Source organism: Nannobrachium achirus, assembly GCF_963921795.1.
Source record: "Nannobrachium achirus genome assembly, chromosome: 11".
In the NCBI taxonomy this organism is placed as follows: Eukaryota; Metazoa; Chordata; class Actinopteri; order Myctophiformes; family Myctophidae; genus Nannobrachium; species Nannobrachium achirus.
Genome location: NC_137820.1, coordinates 16,983,364 through 17,005,563, shown reverse-complemented (window position 1 = coordinate 17,005,563; position 22,200 = coordinate 16,983,364). Strand labels below are relative to the sequence as shown.

General features: G+C 43.2%; 1 protein-coding gene across 2 annotated transcripts in view; it reads right to left on the bottom strand.

The window, feature by feature from the left end:
- Positions 1-22,200, bottom strand: part of syt7a (synaptotagmin VIIa) — a gene marked incomplete at both ends in the record, with an annotated part of 128,842 nt that overhangs the window by 36,649 nt on the left and 69,993 nt on the right. Inside the window, 3 exons of one of the 2 annotated variants that reach the window (XM_080736511.1) lie at positions 527-694; positions 4,764-4,898; positions 6,299-6,375. In XM_080736511.1, coding sequence (XP_080592637.1) covers positions 527-694; positions 4,764-4,898; positions 6,299-6,375 — 380 coding nt within the window. The remainder of the gene's footprint in view (positions 1-526; positions 695-4,763; positions 4,899-6,298; positions 6,376-22,200) is intronic. The other variant, XM_080736510.1, reaches the window with a different exon arrangement.

Sequence of the window (22,200 nt, the reverse complement as noted above, 5' to 3'; positions counted from 1 at the left end):
TCATTTCTGAGTAGTTGTGTCTGTTGAGAACTTTCCTTTGGATTTTGAAAATGTGATTGATACCCAAATTGTGTTTTTTTTCGTATATGAGCTGTACTGTTACCGTAGGTGTGATTTGTCAGGGGCATACCAAAAAAGAAAAAGACACATTCTCCTTGCCTTGTAAGTAACCCAGCATGTTGTGCAGCCTGTGTCAGCTGAGGCTGTGAGTCAGTGATACAGCACCAGAAGCTATTGTTAGCTTGCCACGCTCACATGTCATTTTCAACACGTCCCTGCAGTCAACGCACCTCATTGACACCAACACACACCTGGACACCTGGGGGCTCCAGTCAGGCAGCTCACCTAACCTGCCAGAACCGCATGTCTCACCGGCAGCCAAACGAGAACTCTACAACCGATACGACCAATCATAGCTGCCGTGGCTGTGAAAAATAACTAGCATATGAATCACGCGCGCATTGGAAATGATGTGTTATTTCTATCCGGTTGTATATGACATTCACAGACTCGTCTCTGCACTCACTTGCTGGGTCTCAGTCCCCCGGACTGCATGTGGCCCTGGACGGTCTGCCACCTCCCGGCCTTTGCGCCGTCTGACGCATCGCTCTTGGCGCTGTCGCTTCGACAAGGACCCCCCCCATCATCCCCGTGCCCAACCGCTGCCCCTTTCTGTGCCCCCGACACCGCCCCGCTGAGAGAGGGAGAGTGTTGGGGGGAAACACCGTCAGGGGAACACGATTGTGGCAGGGGTGGAGAGAGGAGAAAAGACACCCAGGAGGAGCACAGAGAGAGAGAGAGAGAGAGAGAGACACAGGGAGATACAGTATATATTGAGAAAACACGTGGCCGACAAAGCAAATAAAGATGTGTCGAGTGTGAGAAGGAGAGAGGTCTACTTTTTCCAGGCCAAGAGACAGTGAGGTGGGTAAAAAAAGAGCCCAGTTTGGAGGGAGGAAGGGAAGGAAGGAGGAAGGGACGGAAGAGGGGGAGACAGAAAAAAGGACAGGGGGTATTCACTGGGAGCCTGTGGAGGGTGGAATACCAGCAAGGAGTCACTGTCTCTGGGCCGAAGGGAGATTACTGGAGCATGCTGCCCGTATGCCCTGGTAGGGACCAGCACGTGACGGTGTGCTGCTGGTTTAAGTCGCACACTTGAGTTCTTGAAACAGCACCGTTATTCAGGACCATGTAATGGCTGAGTCTTAGAGGGAGAGAGGGGAGGACTGACTACAGCTCCCCCGCAAACACAACAGACAAACCATTCAGCCCTCCAAGGTGACATTCATTGAAATACAGGTGCATCTGCTGCTTCGGTACGGCAGAAGTGATCCAAATACTACTCTTGAGAATGGCTTCTATTTTTAGATGCTGAGTCTGCTGTGCTACTGTGTAGGGGTTTATTATGTCACTCAATCGCCACCTGGCATCAATAGGGTTGTAAAGTAATGTAATGCATCAGGAACACTTGGCAGAAATAGGATCTATTGATTGTCAATTGAGTTGTCTGCTGGAGGAAACTAGATAATAATCAGGTGGATGCTGTTGATTTATTTCTTAGGTGTATACCTAAAGACATTTTAGTTCATATTTCCTCCTATAATGTTCTAAATTGGGAGAATATAGGTGTGTGTGTGTGTGTGTGTGTGTGTGTGTGAGTGAGTGTGTGTATATGGGGTTGTTAAATGACATGTCTTAGTTGACATCAACGATGATCAAAAATATAGCACAGTAGTGCCCTCTGGTGACACCACTGCCATGCATTAATATGCATCAAAGTGCACAGGGAGACAAAAGGGACATGAGGCGTGCAGCAGAGACAAGAGAGAACCTGGTAGTCTAGTGCAAGACTGGGATTAGGGGGGGGAAACACACTTGCATGTCCCTTTGGGAAGGTCACCCTCCTTTCTCATATCAATTCCTGACCAATTGACCTGTCTCAACACGTAGCAAAGACATCAATCACCACAGGATTCTGCCGGAGCGACAGTTGGAGCAGGAGAGGAGCGCACCACGGGCCTCATTTACACAGTCGACTACAAAGGTGACTGTCATTACTCTACAACTACGAGAACAGAATACCACAAGTCATCTGGAATGCTTCAGAATGCCCTCGCCTGATGCCTCCGTGTACTGTACACAGTATGTGCATTTATTTGACAGTTCAGTGGTTGACTGCTGGAATCCTACATTTATGAGAGAAAACCATTCCAGCTTCATATTCATTTAAGCTATTACTTAAAAATGTGATGTTTGGCACATGTTCAATATTGAGCAATTGTCGGTATTAAAGGTCAAAGCTATTTTATAAATGAGGCCCAATGTTGCTACAAAGATTGAAAGCTGCTGATATCAGCAGGATCCTGGTAGGAGGAGTGATTGTTGGCAATGACCTCGGGTGTATATTACTGTAGCTTGCTTGGATTTAGGAGGTCAATCTCTGCAACTCCTCTCCCCATCTCCCCTGGCGTAATAAGATTCTACACAATCTTTTCCGTCTCTTAATTGAATGGCAAACTCATTACAGTATCTTATCGGGATCATGGCAACAATATCTCCCACTATCTAAAACAAGCAGTTTTTAATGATCCGAGCCAGTGTCCACTTTCTACCAGTGGACGGCAGCAAAATAGCTTATGGGGAGGACGGAGGCAACCGAGAGACAGATTTATGAGCCCTAAATCACACACAGGGGGATATTTTCAAGGACAGTGAATTTGGTCTGAAGGAGGATTCTGGAGATCAGCAGCCATCATCTTCAGGCAGAGTTTGCATACAGTAATCTATATATCAAATGGAAAAGCGCACCACTACTGCATGCACATTTTAGTACACATAGTTTACAATGTGTGGTCTGTACAAGACGACCAGACATTAAGCATTAGTTTTAGGACTGTCTACTGTTAGAACCAATGTGAGTTTGCTTCACACAAGTGACAACTGAGTTGTTATGTTGCATTAACAAGAAACTGATGAAAAATAAATAAATCATTAGACTAAACTCACGGCATCAAGCAAATGTTTCTGTACCAACAGCTTGCATATATCATAAGGACAAGGAAAAATGCAGTTACAGAGCGTGAAAGCATCAGACATTAGCATCGAATGGGATTAGGAGAGGAGCCATGACAGATGGAACAGCCTTAAACCATAGGTGAACACTGGTGACCACATTAGTGCCTAGCGTAAACGGTCAACCCTCCACAGCCACAACAACCACTGATACTTTCAGTTGACACACAGAGAAGAAGGCAGAAAGGTAAATAGACAGACAGAGACAGATAAAGATAGATGTCAGGTTAAAGCGTACACCTATTTGCAGAAGGGGTGGGGATAGTTAGGAGTGCAAGAAGGGTTGTCCGTCTCCATGGGAGTGTCCATGGGAGAAAGGTGAAAGATGGTAAGTTAGAGGTTAGGAGTTAGTGGGCTGACAGGGCTGTAGGGAATGGGGGGCATCAGAACATGCACGGCACGTGTCCATTTAAAGGTCAGAGGACTTGAGCAGTAGGCGTTAGAATTAGCCCAGTGAGTGGGTTGGATGAGTTTTGCTGCTGTGTTTTAGGAACAGCTGAATGTCTGTCGTAGGGATGGGACGATATGAAAATGTCATATCGCGATTATTGTGACAAAAGAAATCACGATTTAAGATTTTATCACGCTAATCAAAATCCATTATCTTGGGGCGGAACATTTGCCAAAAAATAGCCGATCTACAAGCTCACAACGTGTCACGTTGTGACGTGTTGTGAGCTTGTAGATTGGTTATTTTTTGGCAAAGACATTTGATAGAGAGTGAAAAAAAGACTGTATCGAGTACGTATGTTATAAGTATCTTTTACCAATTATAGAGTGGTACCGGATATGCAGCTCAGCAAATAAAAGGTGAATTGATCCCAGTGCATGACGGAGGACGATATCACGATAAATTAAATCTCCATGATACGATTATCGTGAGTGTTTTTTATCACGATAAACGATAATATTGCGCATCGTCCCATCCCTAGTCTGTCATAGGGATGCTGTAATGTGCGAATGATATTTCCTTCACTCCCATTTCCCACACAGATTATGAGCAATCATGGCTAACGATTAGTGGTTCCCACTGTGTATACTGAACATTAGATGGCTTATTGTTTCTGTCATTGGTGAAGATCAAGAAAATAAATGCAAGATTATGAAACTAGGTGGATGTGATTTGACTTGGCAGGGCTTATAAAATCCACATAAGGCAGTATGTGTCATAGTGCTTAGACTCTTCCATACGATGGATGGCATGGTGGAGGAAGGGAGGAGAGAGAAGGAGAGAGGGAGAGAAGGAAGGAGATGAGGGGATGACAGAAGAGGAAGGAGAGGTGAAAGAAGGGCTGGGCGATGTGACTTCAAATCAATGTCACGATTATTTCAAACTTTTGCCTCGATTATGATTAGTCTATGATTATAAAAATAAAACAATGACAAATGGGATCTACAAGCTCACAACTCGCCGCACTGTGACGCCTTGTGAGCTTGTAGATCGGATATTTTCACAATTTTTGTACACCACCGTTGTAGCCTACAAGGAAGTATAATACAGGGTTAGCTGGTTAATACGAATTTTGTAGATTAGTTGATATAATGTTATTGGCTCTAAAAATCTGTTTCAATATATTTTGGGTTAATTGCCCACAGCCCAGCCCTAGGTTTTGGGTTGCCCCCGCCTCATTACAGCCCTGCTTGCGGGGGGGTGGGGGGGAGTCTCTTACCAGCGCTGGATCAAGACTCACTTGAGCGTGAGGCGAGGATCTCCGTACGGGGCATAGGGAGAAATGTTTAGTAGGAACTCCTTGGGTGGATAGGAGCTCCACCTCTGCTGCACTGTGCTGCTGTCATTGTTATTCCAAAAGTCTCTGTCTAGTTCACTGTGGCCAGAGAGAGAGACAGGTCAGAGCAACACAACCATGGACAGGCAGGCACCGACTGAGCCTTCACAATGGGCCAAACACACACAGGTTCTTCTTGGCTTGGGAGGAGGGAAGCTAGGCGGCCTCACAGCCGTCGCGCTCAGCGGGACCCAAAGATCAAATCATAGCAGAACAACAACAAAAACAGGGGGTTGGTCTGAAGAGCCGTTCACAATGTGCTCTCTCATAGACAGAGACAGGGAGAGAAAAGATGAAGAATCATAGTCTAAGAGCAACACAATCTGTACAACATACAGTTACATTCTGTTCATCTGGCAGCACCACTGTCAAAATACATTACATTCGGTAAACATGGAGACATCTTGGCTCACGAAGTCACCCTTGGTGTGAAAAGTGAGAAAGCATGACAGAGCATAAGACACAAAAGGCAGAGAGGTAAACCACAGACAAAGAGGAGAAAGAGGTGAGCAGCATCACTGATGTCATAAGAGGCACACAGCAGTGGTCAAAGCTAGAGCAGCAAGGAACAGAGCAGGGGGGCAGTGCACAGAGAGGAGTTTAAGCTGAAATGATAAACAGAGAGCACATCAATGCCGCTGGAGCCAGTGAGGAGGGAAATATACAGATTCAGAGACCCTGCGGAGCCAAGTCAAAAGAAGGAAAAGGGAAAAGAAACATTCACATCCTTCACGCTTGAACCATCTCCGCACAGAGACAGTCAAATAATATGTGAGCACAAATCCACAAATAACAGAGATGACAGAAGTCAAAAAGGAGGCGTAGAGTTGAAGAGGTTAATAAAGGCTGTTTGTGGAGCAAAGCATAATTCTTTACAAGCATTACAAAGCTGACATTTTCTTGTACTAATAACCTATGAACTTCCTTGACTGAGAGAAGACTGCAGGCACTGTAAGAGGCATTAAATGGGAATCCTCCTCAACATTTCTACCTGGAGTGGATTAGCAAGGGGGGAAAAAACACCCTTCTATAGAGTACATGGTTGTTTCTATCTCCTATTTACCTTAATCAACATCCATTTGCAAGCTTTTCAGAGACTTGGCTAAAGGCCCACACTTAGGGACACTTTCTATCTTACAACTCTAAGATAACAGAGGTGAAGATAACAGCTGTAAGACTCTCTCAGACCGGACAAAAAAAAGAAAATCACCAACACAGGTTAAGATAATGCAGGACCAATCTATAACGATTAAATCACTTTATAATTTTGTTCCGTGTCCACTCTGCGTGTCCCACCCCACCCCCTTCGGAGATTATGCTCTGACGTAGAACTTGACAAATGTTGTGTTTTGATTTGCGTATCGTGTAATGAGTGGCAGAGCCGAGAAGAGTTGATTATCGCGGGACTGTTCTGTCCCCTCTAGTTGCCAGACACCTACTTGATGGCTTTCTTCTCCCCTCGCCCACGTGAAGAATCAGGTGTCTCGGCTATCTCCAGCCCTGGCTTCCTCTTCCCCTTGAGACAAAAGGATAAAGAGGAGATGAGAGAGACAGAGAGACAGAGGTGGTGGAGATAAGAGAGGATGGGAAGGTGGGGAGGAAAAAAGAACAGTTAGCTTACAGTACATCCATCATCTTTGAAGCCATGTTTTTTTTCCACTATGCTAATTTCGAGTGTAAATGCTACCGCTATTATTTAATGAACTGTGTGGGGTTAGTCCTCCACTTGATGGGTCTCATGATTACGCTCAGCAAAGTCAAATCAAATATGATTTGGAGAGTCCTTCCCCGACTATCACTACAGTATCACCTCTAAAGGCCTAGCGGAGAGATGTGTAGGGACTCTGGAGAGTCCTGCATAATTTCAACCACCCGGTGCATCACCTGCCGTAACCATGGCAATAATGGCAAGGCTTTGAAAAGTGATGTCCATTGGGAGCTTTGTACTGGAAAAGCTCATTACTGTTACAGGTGATTCATATGTGTCACAGTGAAGGTAATCAGTGTTGCCAAGTCTGCTTATTATAAGCAATTTTATAAAACAAAACTGTTTTTCTGTAAAGTCGTTTGTAGATATTGGTTGTTGCTAGCTGTAGTGTTCTGGTCTTGTTTCTAAAGTGTAGTTGAGTTATTTGGCTGCAGGGAACGGGGAGGGGACCAGTCACAACTGGTCCTGCCCTCTTCAACAACCTGCCTGCTTCCCTGAAAGTGATGCTCTGATACACATGTAGGATGGACGGAGGTCCTCCATCCCACAGAACATAGTACAAAACACCTGGCCTGTTCCTTTGGCTCTTGTTGTATAAGTGGATCTTTTCTTGGCTGAGAGGATGTCTACAACTGAGGAGTTTTGTGGTCCTTCAACTGAACGTTTAAATTGCCTCTGGGAAAGAGGGTGTCGTGCCTCTGATTGGCCTACCGAACTTCTGTTTCTTGCCTATCCTTTTTTACCAACGCCTCAGAGCCGGAGGAGGCGTCTACCTTATTTCTATGTACGTATATGGCTGGATCTTCCATACCGAATGTTTTCCTCTCTCACAGTGCATTAGACTGGGTGGGGTGGCCTTCAGGGAGAGTAGCTCCATGACTGGCTTGTCCAGACCTGCCCAATGACCACACGGAACAACAGACAGCAAGCAGATGAGGACCTCTGCTCTTCCATTAATCACAGTCAGATCAGCTCCTGGACTGGTGACACCAGAAGCAAGGACACCCCAATGAGCATCTGTAAAAACTCTGTGACCGCCTATTCACACAAAACGACCAAGTCACTGCACACACAAACACACAGAGCCAGACAGCTAGCATTGGGAGAACATGCACAGACAATCATAATGGCAATCATCCAAAGGTGTATGTATGAGTCCTTATAGAAATTGAGCTGATCTGAAATCAGTTTATGATACATGGTCATAAGTCATGATGAATATTGTTGTGACGGCTAGGATTGGGATCCGTTTAGATTTTAACGATTCCGGTTACTTAACGATTCCCTCTTAACGGTCCGATTCCTTAACGGTTCCCTTAACAATTCCTATAGGGGATTCTAAAAAGACCCTTACAGGTCTGTAACTCTGAGAGTGTACAAATGGTACAATGTACATTTGTACACTCAGAGTTATAGTGAATTTAAAAGGTTTGAGAACCACCGGTATTGTATACAGCAGACGTGTAATCCACATAACCAGCTTTGGCAGTGATAAAACGGTTCCAAAATGTGAAGGAACCGATTCCGATTCCTCAATGTTGAATACTGGTTCCCCCGGTTCCGAACCCCAACCCTACTGAGGGCTTATAGAAATGCAAATTGCGGCGCCGCCTGCATGACCAACTTCAGCATATGGCAAGAGAGCTCCTGCACACTGTAGAGCTGTGTGTGAGGTGCCCTGCGAGATGAGAAGACAGTCTCCATATTGTTTCCAGTCCACAGCCGACATGGATGTTGCAGGCTTATTATTTTGTTAGACCTGTTAAACAGACAAGACTGACAATAGTGTGCCACAGAGAAAAATGATATCAGTCACGCGGCAAGGAAAACAAAGCCAGAGAGCGCACATCTATTGTATAATCAGTGTCGACCTGAAATAGAACAGTCAACACTGAGTCAATGATGTGCCCATAGGAAAAACACACTCTGAACATAGTTTAAACAGCTGCATACACAGAAGTGTGTTCAGTGACTCTCAAATGATCAGCAACAGAAGCTTGCATGGAGCAAAAACACAATGTCCACGGGTGAGCTTTTCTCTTTACTGTAACTTGCCTTAATAGAATTGGCTTGTGTAAAAAGTCAAGCTTGTGATTATGTCAAGAAGAGGGAAATGAGAAAAACGAAAGGAAAGCTCCGGTAATGTTTGATCTAACAAATCAACACTACACTTAAGTTGGCATAAGGCAGAAAGAATATTTGCTGAGCAGAAATACCAGTCAATCCAGAGTTGTGCTTTATGTGTGCAGTGTTCAGAACTCAAAGTGCAAACTTAAATCTGAGATCATCAAGTTGACAGACAGTTCTATGTCAATGTGCAGATATCTGCACTAGTTACTAGTAGTACATATATAATGCCTGTTATCAGGGACGTGCAGAGAATGTTAGATAGGCAGGGGCTGACATTTCTAAAAGGGCCTTTTGGTGAACATATCGGAAATAGCGACGCGGTGTGAGCTTGGAGGTCGGCTATTTTCAATGCTTGACTTCTACACAGAGAGGGCAATTCTTTCAACATAAGATGCTGCATTCAAGTTCAGGAGAGTATGGACAAGGCAATTCTCTTGAATGCTGCCTTCAGGTACGGCATGGAAAGAGGGAAATTTAATTTCTTTCACCACAGTAAAAACTGCATTCATGGTCTGGAGAGGGCACTTTTTACAGACAGGTAAAAGGGCAGGGGCTCAAGCCCCCTTTGATGTCTATGTGTGCACATGCCTGCCTGTTATGCGCTGCATTCAACTTCCTAGAGCGTAACGTCATTAATTTAGCATGTCAGATTAATATTTGTTCAAGATTGTAAATTGCTAACGGCCCCCACATCACTCTACATCATTATCATGGAATCTGAAAGATGCACCCGACATAAACCACCCTGACATCACTACATACATAACATGATGTATATATTGTATATACTAATACATAGATATATTTAATAGTTTATTTTAAATATATCTAAATATATATTATTGTGTTTTGAAGATACATTTCCATTTCTTTTTAACGGCTTCAAGAAGAAGCACAAACTAGGAATTTCATTGTACAGTGAGTGTAACCTGGTTCTATAAGGACTTGAAACCTGAAAAGGAAAATATGCTTACGCATAAGAAATACAACGCTAGTACTGAACTTGTGGATAATTCCTGATGACGCAAGAACACGTTTTCAAGGGAAACGTGTGTATTATTCAACAGAATCTTCACATTTTATCAAATGTATGGGAGCCAGGTTGAAATAGAGAGAGGGCCGTTATTGTTGCTGTCGAGTGGAAACCTTTTTTGTCCAAAACCGTTCCTTTATTATCATTATTATTATTATTTATTCAAATTAGAGCTGGAGATCGCCTATTTATAATGTGTTTGGCCGATAAAACCAATCCACCAATCCTCAAGCTCTATCGGACATACCGTTTATGCCTGCCTGATTGGCTACGGCATAGACGGCCCCTCTCTGATTGGCGTAAACACAGACTCACAGATACTGTTTCTCAAATTTATAGATAGACAGATAGATAGACATATAGGCCTGGAGAGAGAGAGAGAGAAAAACAAATATATATATATATATATATATATATATATATATATATATATAGAGAGAGAGAGAGAGAGAGAGAGAGAGAGAGAGAGAGAGAGAGAGAGAGAGAGAGAGAGAGAGAGCTCATAAAGGGGGGAAAGCTAAAAATAGAATGCAAAATAAAATAGAAAAGGGAGGCAGCCAGCAAGATGAGAAATACAAGTAGAGAGGAGGATGGCAGGAGAGACAAAGGGATAGACTAGGGATGGAAGGGACAGGTGTGAATACAGTGAAATGGTGAGGTGAGAAAAAAGAATGAATGACAGTAGGTCCCAGGTGAGTCAGTTGAGAAAACAGGCATTCTATGGCTGGGAGTCTGCTGGGAGGGATTCAAACACCCTGTGATGGCTATTGATTGAGTCTCATGATCCTCATGGCTACAACACACACACACACACACACACACACACACACACACACACACACACACACACACACACACACACACACACACACACACACACACACACACACACACACACACACACACACACACACACACACACACCCTAACCCTTATCTCTTTCAAATGAACTGTCTCTTCAATGGTGGGGGGGGTCTGCAAAGAGGAGAGGTGGGGATTTTTACGCGGAGCACAAACACAAGACAACAAACGAATATCTGAAATTCAGCAACACGCGTAGACTCTAGCGCAAGGACATGGAAGAGTGCGCATTTTTGCATCTCATTCTCCACTCAAATACCCTTGAAACCACTTAAGTCTAATTTAAACCAGTCATCTTCATCAGCAAGGAGGGCATGATTATTCACTGGCATCTGGCTCTGAGCCATGGGATTCAAAATAGCTCCAGCCAATATGATGATGAAGCAATTACGAGAGACTAAACCCAAATCACAGCGAGCCCCATCTTGAAAACTCCTCACACTTTTGAACAAAGCCCATTAGAGCATGATATTCAAGCGACGGCATTGAAGCACGGAGCAGTGCGGCGAGATGGAAGCGTCAATGCTGCAAGCTACAACAGTGGACAGCACTGAGGGTGTTGTTGGAGAAGATTAAAATATGAAAGTGCAACCACCACTCTCTCTCTGGCTCAATTGGCACTGGCAGTGTGCTTACACCACAGCTGTGTTTGTTTGTAGTGAGCACAGAGCGTCCATGCTCAGTCAATATACTCCCATCAAGCTGTAATTAGCCAAGAGTGCTCCATTAAAAAAATCATCGTCCGAATACTAAGTCATCGGTCGATCATTAAAATTAACTCCTACGTGGATGTAATGCACAGCTTCTTATCTGTGTTCTTTTGTTTGTGTCATTGTCATGTACAGTACACGCTATAGGGACTGCCTAGGCTATAGGGCATTAAATACAGGACAACATTAGATTTAAACATTAGATTAAACATATTCTGTAGAGTACCGGTATGTGACTAATATGTGACAGGCCAGGGGCCTTACATCCATAAAATACATGTTTAATTGAACATGCTAGTCAACACAGGAAATTAGGTCGCTTAATTACTGTTCTCTTTTCTCTCCCTTCAAACATCGTGTAGCGACAACCAAAATGTTGGCAGGTTCACTGTTGATACAAGGCTGATAAGAGACTGAAGCAATGATCCGCTCCCTCCCAGTCGGCATTGCTTGATGCCGGTCAGGTACGACCTCCACTCACAGCCGCGTCATGGTTCAGGCGTCACAGGTTTCACATCAGGAGCAGACTGGAGGGCTTGTGAATGCCAGAGTGGCTGCTGTTCAGACAGATTTTAGCAGCATGACGGCTGATATAATGACACCAGGAGCCTACTGACAATCCTCTGGTACAGGGGCCTTCAACAGGGGGTCCGGGACCCCTAGGGGGTCCTTAGAACAGATCTACAAGCTCTCAACGCCTCGCAGCGCTAGGGGGTCCTTAGAGTTACTACAGGGGGGCCGCCAAATCCTCGTGTGATCGGATAATTGTTTTACATTAACAACTTGAACCCTCGCATCCCTATTCTGAGGAGAACTTTAGCCAAAAATAGCAGATCTACAAGCTCTCAACGCCTCGCAGCGCGAGGCGTTGAGAGCTTGTAGATCGGCTATTTTCGGCAAATAGGTTTGGTTTAGAGGTCAAAAAGAGCAGACCAAGTACATAGTGAAAGGTCAAGTGTACACAATATTGACGGTTTAAGTGGTTAAATGTCTGAAAAAAACTCATTAACATGAATCCAACATAGACTGATGACAGTGCTGTCAAACAAGTCGATGAAAATCTGCAACACAATTTCATACAATATGTAGAGGGGGTCCCTGCTTCATATCTCTCCCAGCTAAGGGGTCCTTGGCCTGAACACGTTGAAGACCCCTGCTCCGGTACAAAACACATTAGTCAGGACGTTTCAGACCATTTTGGTGCCATAGGGGCATTAAATACAGGACAACATTAGATTTAAACATTAGATTAAACATATTCTGTAGAGTATGTGACTAATATGTGACAGGCCAGGGGCCTTACACCTATAAAGATACATGTTTAATTGAATATGCTGTGTTTGTTTGTAGCGAGCAGAGCCTCCATGCTCGCTCAATATACTCACATCAGGTCCCCCCCACCCCTCAACACACACAAACACTAAAACGTAATTGCATCCTGTTTGAATTACAAACATAAGAACAACATCACCATCACTGTTATCTATAGTCAACATCTAGCATTATGACATTTTCCAGAAATGCAATTATTGAGGGGAAGCCAGATTTCATTAGAGATCAATATTTAATGCAGGTCTAAAACATGGTTATCAAACTAGACAGGTAAGTTTAGGGTATTTGGAACTTCCGAAACCAAATTCAGAAGTACTAAAAAAGATACAACAACAATGGAACTCATTATCTGTCAATATGAATCAAAAGCAAGTACCTATTTAAAATATCTATTAAACAATTATTAATGAGAGACCACACAATTGGTATGTTTTTGTACATGATTCGACTGACGATGTTCAGTTGTTGTTTGTTTGAATATTGTATGTTGTTTATATTGTGATGTTTTATGTGGACCCCAGGAAGACTACAGCGACCGCGGCAGCGGAAGCTAATGGGGATCCGAATAAAGAATAGTCACAGAGGTAGTGGATATGTCTGGACTCTGGCTGAGCTTTGCGGTTTGCGTCACGTTTGTGAACGGGAACGGGTATATGCTGACAGCAGGTACAACAAGTATTGCATAAAACGTGTGAGGATCCATTCCCCACCTACCGGTACATCGTTCCTGAGTAGGCCAGTACCCACGGGTACCGCACTAGGTACCGCAACAGGTACAGCAAGTACTCAGACAACAGGTACAACAGCTATTCCATGCATTCCTAATTTGCATCGTTCCCACAGTGTATTTTCTGAGGCAGGCAAGGGAGAACAAACAAAGGCGACAAATAATGAAGACCTTTCTCCTATGACATTGGTTTTCAACCAAATAATGGACCTTGATGAGAAAAAGGTTGAAAACCATTGTCCTGTGACCTTTACCAGGAGAAGCTAGGGATTGAACCGGAGACCTTCCAGCTCCCAGACGGCCCCTCTAGTGCCTCTACCTCTTGATGCACTGCCACACCAAATTATGCTGGGAAATGTTAAGCACACTATTATGTGTAGTTAATGAGGGTCCATAATATTATTGTTACACAATACCCGGTATCTGTAAAAAACAAAAGACTTCTGTATGTATACATCTTTGTTTAAAATAATAATACAATTTTGAGAATTAAGGGTGGTTGTATTTTGTAGTGTGCTTTAGCATAATAAGAAGCAGGAAATAACTGGTGGGTAAAACTACCGAACACCTTGTCTATGCGTGACCAGCAGAGCACATGAATATGTATACATTATACATCTATGCATACATTATACATCTATAATAGGATGTCTCTACTAGGACTTGAAAGTACTGAATGCCTGTTTATGCAAATCATACTGCACATACAGTACAGTCTATTCATGTCTTCTGGGAATAGAGTATTCACTAGATAAGAGATAAAGAGAGCTGGGTGGGTGAACACACGCTGTTTATGGACCCCAGTGAGGTAGTTAATAAAACATACTACATTTTTTAACTTAAGTTTATATCTCACAGAACAGCCAGAAAGCGGTCAAACTTGCCTGGCTGTTAGTTGCACACAGCAATTATGTTTGATGAACTAACAAGCCAGTCCTGCAATCAATATGGTGAGCAAAATTATGCTCTTTTGTTGTCGTTTTCAGCAAGCACACTATTACAAATGCATGATTACCATAATGACTGCATCTTATCACAGTTCTCCTATAGCACTCCCTCACATTAAGCGGTGCCACATTTAATATGTTTTCACAAAAGCGTGCGGCTGGCATTTCCCCCACAGCGAGTGGTCTGGAGACTTTACAGGCTTTAATTAACTTCTTAATACCACTCAGGACAACCTACAATGACGAATGAGCCAGACCAAGATGTGTCGATACGAGAGGAAGGAAAGAAATGAGGAGGAGAGCAGCAGAAAAAAACAACATCAAACACGCTGACGCTGGAGATAGAACCGCGCCGTCTTGTCCATGGGAAACAGGACAGTTGATAGTATGGCCTTGGCGGGGTCATTAGGCCAATACAATGTCACCCTGTCTCAGGCTGTCCCTATGGCTGTGGCTGCCGCGAGGCGCTGTCACAGAATGGAAATAAGATCCATTTACAGCAGTACTCTGGAGAGGACCTGTGGGACTCTCCAAGGTGCAGGCAGCGGAGCAGGCTCCTCTTCACAGCAGAAGACAGGGTGTGTGATTCACTGCTCCATTTACCTTAATGTGGAATATTGAATGTAACACCTGATGTTCCGGCAGGGGTGAAAACATCGTGGGACTCAAGTGCACCTCTGTCCCATTTCAGCACAGACCATTTCCCCCCTCTTGTTCATATAGAGTCTAACTGCGTAAACGGGGGAAAGGGTGAAAGCCCAACAGGCGATCAACCACTTGAGCTCTATACTTCGTATCTCTCTATCAGGGACGTGCTGGCCATTGGGAAAAGCGGGACAACTCCCGAACGGCCGGCTCATTCCCGGCCGGTCCAGGCCGGCCATTAGTCCAGGCCGGCCATTAGTCCAGGCCGGCCATTAGTGCAGGCTGGCCATAGTGAAAACAGCCGATCTACAAGCACACAACGCACGTTGTGGGCTTGTAGATCGACTGTTTTCACTAGTTTAAATCATTTATAAAATGATAAATACAAAACAAACGGTTTTGGAACTCAACTAGATTCAATGAATCAACTAAATTCACAGATGGATGAATTGCAACTGTCAAATGTGCAAATCGGTGTTAATAGGAATGATGTCAATGGTTTGTGTTGTGTTACGTCAGACCAGAGCTCTGGTCGACCTGAATAAGATGTGACACAGTTTCTAAACGTCACATTTAGTCTGAGTACGACCGTGAGAAAGCCTTTACAGGTGTACTGTGAGAGTCAGAGGGTCAGGGGCTGTTAACGAAGACCCTCACTCACCTTCACGTCACGTGGGTAGTTGATAGGTAGCCATAGTTATCCACTGAATATTGGTACTCCCTATGTGAGGATACTCCATATATTTAGATACCCGACGCATCTCATTAAGTCTGACCTTACAAGCTCCATATTTGGACCTGGACAAGATATACCTCCATATATGGAGAAAGCCCCATATATGGAACCGGCAAAGACATCTAGCTGCTGACATCAGTATGACGGGTTCTGATGTCACACAGTACACAGATGAGAACTTATATAAGAGTGGCCATCGTGACCTGAGTTTACACAAAAGAAGAAGAGGCTAGTACGAGCTCTACTCCTATAGACTATAATCACTAGCCAGCTCTCACGGAGAAACCCCATAGCGTTCCGTACGAGTCGGGCTATCTGGACATATAGAGACAGTCTTTCCAACCCGCAAGAAACAAAGAAACGCCTTCCATTTTACGGTCCAAGTAGCAGAAGCGGTGTCCAAGAACCAATCTTCCAAGTGTCTTGTCCATACACCTTCACGTCTCGGGTCACCCTCCATGAAAAAATTACGAGGAGACACAACATCCTCTACAGTCAAACGATGAGCAATGGACAGCTCATCCCCTCATCTTCCTGTCCGACGATCAGCAGCTGTGTAACCGGCCAGCAACAAGGAGACACAGGAAAACCGAGGTCTTGTGAGGAGGACTTCAACGAAGCCAGGAGAAGTAAAGAAACATTTGATGACCTACCCAGGAAAGAAAACCTCTTATGTGATAAGAGTCTCATTGAGGTATCGACACAGCATGTCCAGCATGTCCAAATCAAAGAAAAACATTTCCAGTGTAAACACTGTGACAAGGGTTTCAGTCAGTTAGGTCACCTGAAGACACATCAGCGAGTCCATACTGGAGAAAAGCCCTTTGTGTGTAAACAGTGTGACAAGAGTTTCAGTGTGTTAGCGACTCTGAAGAAACACCAGCTTGTCCACACCGGAGAAAAGCCCTTTGTGTGTAAACAGTGTGACAAGGGTTTCAGTCAGACAGTTGACCTGAAGAGACACCATCGTGTCCACACAGGAGAAAAGCCCTTTGTGTGTAAACAGTGTGACAAGAGTTTCAGGCGGTTAGGTCACCTGAAGATACATCAGCGTGTCCATACTGATGAAAAACCCTTTGTGTGTAAACAGTGTGACAAGAGTTTCAGTGAGTTAGGTAACCTGAAGACACATCAGCGTGTCCATACTGGTGAAAAACCCTTTGTGTGTAAACAGTGTGACAAGGGTTTCAGTCAGCTAGTTCAACTGAAGATACACCAGCGTGTCCACACTGGAGAAAAACCCTTTGTGTGTAAAGAGTGTGACAAGGGTTTCAGTGAGTTAGGTAAGCTGAAGACACATCAGCGTGTCCACACGGGAGAAAAACCCTTTGCGTGTAAACGGTGTGACAAGGGTTTCAGTAGTTTAGATCACCTGAAGACACATCAGCGAGTCCACACTGGAGAAAAACCCTTTGTGTGTAAACAGTGTGACAAGGGTTTCAGTGTGTTAGCGACTCTGAAGATACACCAGCGTGTCCATACTGGAGAAAAACCCTTTGTGTGTAAACAGTGTGACTGAAAAGTCAGACAGGTGACCTGAAGAAACACCATCGTGTCCACACGGGAGAAAAACCCTTTGTGTGTAAACAGTGTGACAAGGGTTTCAGTAGTTTAGATCACCTGAAGACACATCAACGAGTCCACACTGGAGAAAAACCCTTTGTGTGTAAACAGTGTGACAAGGGTTTCAGTCAGACAGGTGACCTGAAGATTCACCATCATGTCCACACGGGAGAAAAACTCTTTGTGTGTAAACAGTGTGACAAGGGTTTCAGTGTGTTAGGTGCCCTGAAGACGCATCAGCGTGTCCACACTGGAGAAAAGCCCTTTGTGTGTAAACAGTGTGACAAGGGTTTCAGTCAGTTAAGTAACCTGAAGAATCACCATCGTGTCCACACGGGAGAAAAACTCTTTGTGTGTAAACAGTGTGACAAGGGTTTCAGTGTGTTAGGTGCCCTGAAGACGCATCAGCGTGTCCACACTGGAGAAAAACCCTTTGTGTGTAAACAGTGTGACAAGGGTTTCAGTCAGTTAAGTAACCTGAAGAGGCACCAGCGTGTCCACACCACATAAGAGCTTCAATCAGTTTGTTACTCGTTCTGATGACAAACCATCATCTCCACACTTCACCCAATAAGTTGTCCACCAGATTGCGCTGACCACTCAGGCCACGCTTAAGCAGAATGAAACGCGATGATCCAGGCGACCTGCCTTGTGCACAACTCTACAACTCGACACTTTGACCAGACTATAAGTGGGTCAATTTCCATGATTTGCCAGGTTACTATAAAAAGGGCGAAGCGGGCGCAAACCTCTAGTACATTTAAATGAGCCAGAGTTAACCAAAAGCTAATTTTCATCACTTTTCCGTTCGCCTACTCCTAGCACACTAGTCGTGTACAAGTCTCGCACTGCGCGGAAATCCATAATGCATGCTATGTCAAAAGCAGTTTGTGTTTGTATGCTTGTTTCACAATACCTATTGCGCAATCCTCTGTAGTGCGAAAATGCAAAAAAAAGAAAATGACATTCAAGTACTTTCCTAGGATGCTACAAAAATTTGAGGGGAGGTTCATAAGAATTGCAAAAAATAAGTAAAAATAATTACATCCGTCGGCCTCATGGTTCTGCTATAACAGCCCACTTTACGTTTAACTCTTAAACCGTAGGTCGGAAAATATAAATTTTCCCCCTGGATTCCTTGGGTCATGTCCCACATAGGCCACGCCCATTCTTCTTCAAAAGACACCCTTTGCTCCTTTTCCTACATATTTCTACAAATTCCACAAAAATCGGAACATATTCAAGCGACATGTTGATAGTCCATACTGTAATAGGCTTCCAAAGTTAGTGGGAGGGGCCTATTTAACTCATTAGAGGTCCACAATGTACTAATATGGAAGTTTATCTGCCCAGAAATTCAATATTAAATGTCTCAATGAAATAAATAAATGCCCCAATGAAATAAATAAAAAATACAATTAAATAAATAAATAACACAATGATATAAATAAATAACATAATGATATAAATAAAAAAATACAACTAAATAAATAAATGTTTTTTTTCCTTCAAAATAGTATTATGTTTTATATTTAATTGCGTTTTCTATTTATTTCTTTGTGTTTTTTATATATAACATTGTGACTTTTCAATTCAACGTTTTTTTATTTCATGATGCCACATTTAGCTATTTCATCAAGGCATAACAGCCCAAAAATAAAATAAATAAATAATGCAATGAATTATATAAAAAATGCAATGAAATAAATAAAAAAGACAATGATATAAATAGATCATACAATTAAATAAATAAATGTATTTATTTATTGCATTGTGTTTTGATTATAATTACATCTAACGATGCTTCTCCTCCATTCACGTTTGGTGAATGTAGCCTTGGCCAGGAAAATTTGATGTCTTCAGGTGGTAACCATCGATCATAAGGTGTTTCGAACCGCAAACCACAACACCCTCCTGATGGCCGGTTCGGCAGTGGTGGCCAAATCACTGCCCATCTCCTCCTCCTGACACTTTACTTCCAATTTCTCCCCAGCTGGTGTTGTTTAGGTGAGCCATCTCGTTAGCTGTGATTAGTTAAGGGCTGTTACCGTTATGTTTGTATTGTTGAGTCTCACATACTCCCCCCCTCTCGGGACTCGTCGGGAGACTCTGAGGGTATCTGAATAAATGTCTGTAGCTTGTGTTGGTGCCCTCTCGCGAGTGCTGTGCATGAGGTTGCTAACCTCATACACCCACGCCAGGCTCTTCCTGGTGGTCATCTGTCTCTCCAGCGTCACCAATCTTCCTCGGTTTCCATCCAGACTTTCCTGGAAGTCACTGGTTGCCCAGAGTTCTATGATTATAATTACATCTAACGATGCTTCTCCTCCATTCACGTTTGGTGAATGTAGCCTTGGCCAGGAAAATTTGATGTCTTCAGGTGGTAACCATCGATCATAAGGTGTTTCGAACCGCAAACCACAATTCATTTAAGTGCGCTTTTTATTTATTGAATTGTGACTTTCCATTTATCTATTTTCATAAGGTACAATTGCCCAAACAATTTATAATAAATACAGCAATGAAATAAATGAAAAACAATAAATAAAGAAATAAAACACATGGATATAAATAAAAAATGCAATTAAATAAATTAATGTTTTTTTTTTTTATGTTATTGTGTTTTTTTATTTAATTGTGCTTTTATTTATTTCATTGTGTTATTTATTTATTTCATTGTGTTATTTATTCATTTATTTAATTGTATTTTTTATTTATTTCATGCTGTTTTGCACACAATGCAATGATTTGCTTCCGTGTCTGTCAATCAACAGCAATGGTGCGGGGCGGGACCTCTTTTTATTTCATAAGGACAGCTTTTACGGCATTTCCCTCTGCTGCTTTTACAGGACTTTGGTGTCTGTCAATCAAAAGGAACGGGGCGGGTACAGGGGACACCAGTTGGTCACCACATTGAGCTGATAATTACACATTTGGAATGCTTTAAGCCAGGGGTCAGCAACTTTTTTGAAGTGCCATGTTTTTATTTTCTAGAAAGTCAGTGTGCCATGTAAACATCCATTTTAACGACACCCCATCACAATTCAGACATATTTTGATTGTCAGGACCTTGTTATAACGATCATTAGAGCAATAACCTTCCCGACTCCCTCCCCATGAAGTTCAGAATTTTAATGAATGTAGAATTGTGTGCAGGATGTCATTTGCTGCAAATTGGGTGACTAACTAGTTAAAATATAAATCCTCTTTCTCAGATTTATGCCAGTGTGCCAGTGATCACCCTCCCCTGTGCCAATGTTGGCACCCGTGCCTAAGGTTGCCTACCCCTTCTTTAAGCCATCTCTTAAAGACATATGGTGCTGTGATTTTTCCTCTCCTAATATACAATCAACAGGTATTATGATTACACTTGTCAGAATTGAACATCACAGTCCCATCTGGTAGTTTACTCTTGTCTGTGCTATAGGCTAAATTCAGCCCAGGGACGTGCTGGCCATCGGGAAAAGCGGGACAACTCCCGAACAGCCGGTTCATTCCCGGCCGGCCCAGGCCGGCCATTAGGAAAAGATTTAAAATAAAATGTCGGCCTTCGTTCCATTTTGGGGGCTGGGCGGTCAAAAAAGTAAATTGTCACTGTCGGGCAGAAACCTCGTATCTCCAAGTTTCAAATTTAAACATTTTTTCGCGAAGCAAAGCCCTGCTTCATCATACTGTATAAGGCCGTTGCACAAAAGTAGTGAAAACAGTAGAGAGATCTCTCTCTATAGCGCGCAATGAGGGCCTCTGCAACTCTTTTTCCCGGGCTGAATCAGGGGCCCAGCACGTCCCTGCTCTCTATACCTCTATACTTATAACGAATAGCGAAACAACAGACAAGCACAGGACAATGCATTGCATCTTGACACGTCCCATGGTGATGTGTTGTGAGCTTATAGACCTGCTATTTGGTGCTGTTTTGAGCATTTTGAAAATGTGATAAAAATATTAAAAAATCTAAACAAGACCGACACCCGATGAGAACGCTGTTTTGTACTGTACCTGTTGTCAGAGTGCTTAGTGAAGTGATGCGATATTAATAACATCAGGGATCTCCATATATGGGCAAAAGGGCACACAGGGTCATGCTTAGAATAGAGATGCCAGAGTTAATGTGATCACTATTATGATATGATGTACAGTAACAGAGCGCGTGTGGAGGTGGTTGTAATGGATACAGTATAGTTGAGAGCACGGGGAGTAGAGGAGAGCTGCGCCAAGAAGAGCGTTCTAGGAATTGATGCTGAACGGCTAGATTAATAAAGGCTAACACGTAATGATAGCTTTATTAATTATGCAGAGGAGACAATGGATTTGCCTAAATGATTTGGGTGTATTTATCTCCCAAGTTACAGACAGGCATTTCTCCAATCCAGCATCAGCGCAAATAACAGTCATTTGCGTTAAGTGCTCTAGGGAGCCTCCAACTTGGCATCTGCCTTTGCATTGTGGAAGGAGACAAATACATAATGGGGAGGACTCTGTAGGAGGGCCAGCATATACACTTAAACCACTGAACCGTGGCTGCTGAGTCGTAGTACAAGCTCGGGATAAATCAGGAATCAATTATCTTTAAAGGCATGGAAATCTAAAAGGAATCAGCTAAATTATTATATGGCACTCTGTTGTACAGCTCTATCCGCCTAATGAATGGTTGCCTCCCTTTAATCAATCACATTTCATACCACATAATCAGCATCGACATGCCCTCCATCAGAGGTCAGCCTTCTCATTCTGTTTTCTGTTTCCAGTGAATGGAGTCAGATTGGGCTGACTTGAGTGTTACTGCTTCACTACAAGTGCTGTAATCTGGTAAAGTACATAATGTAGTACTATATAAGTATATTATCATGCTCTAAAAGCTACATTGACCCGGTTATATTCATTCATAAGACGTATTGCCGAAGCTGTTGCAGCCACCACACACAGCTGCAACAAAAGCAATTATTTTT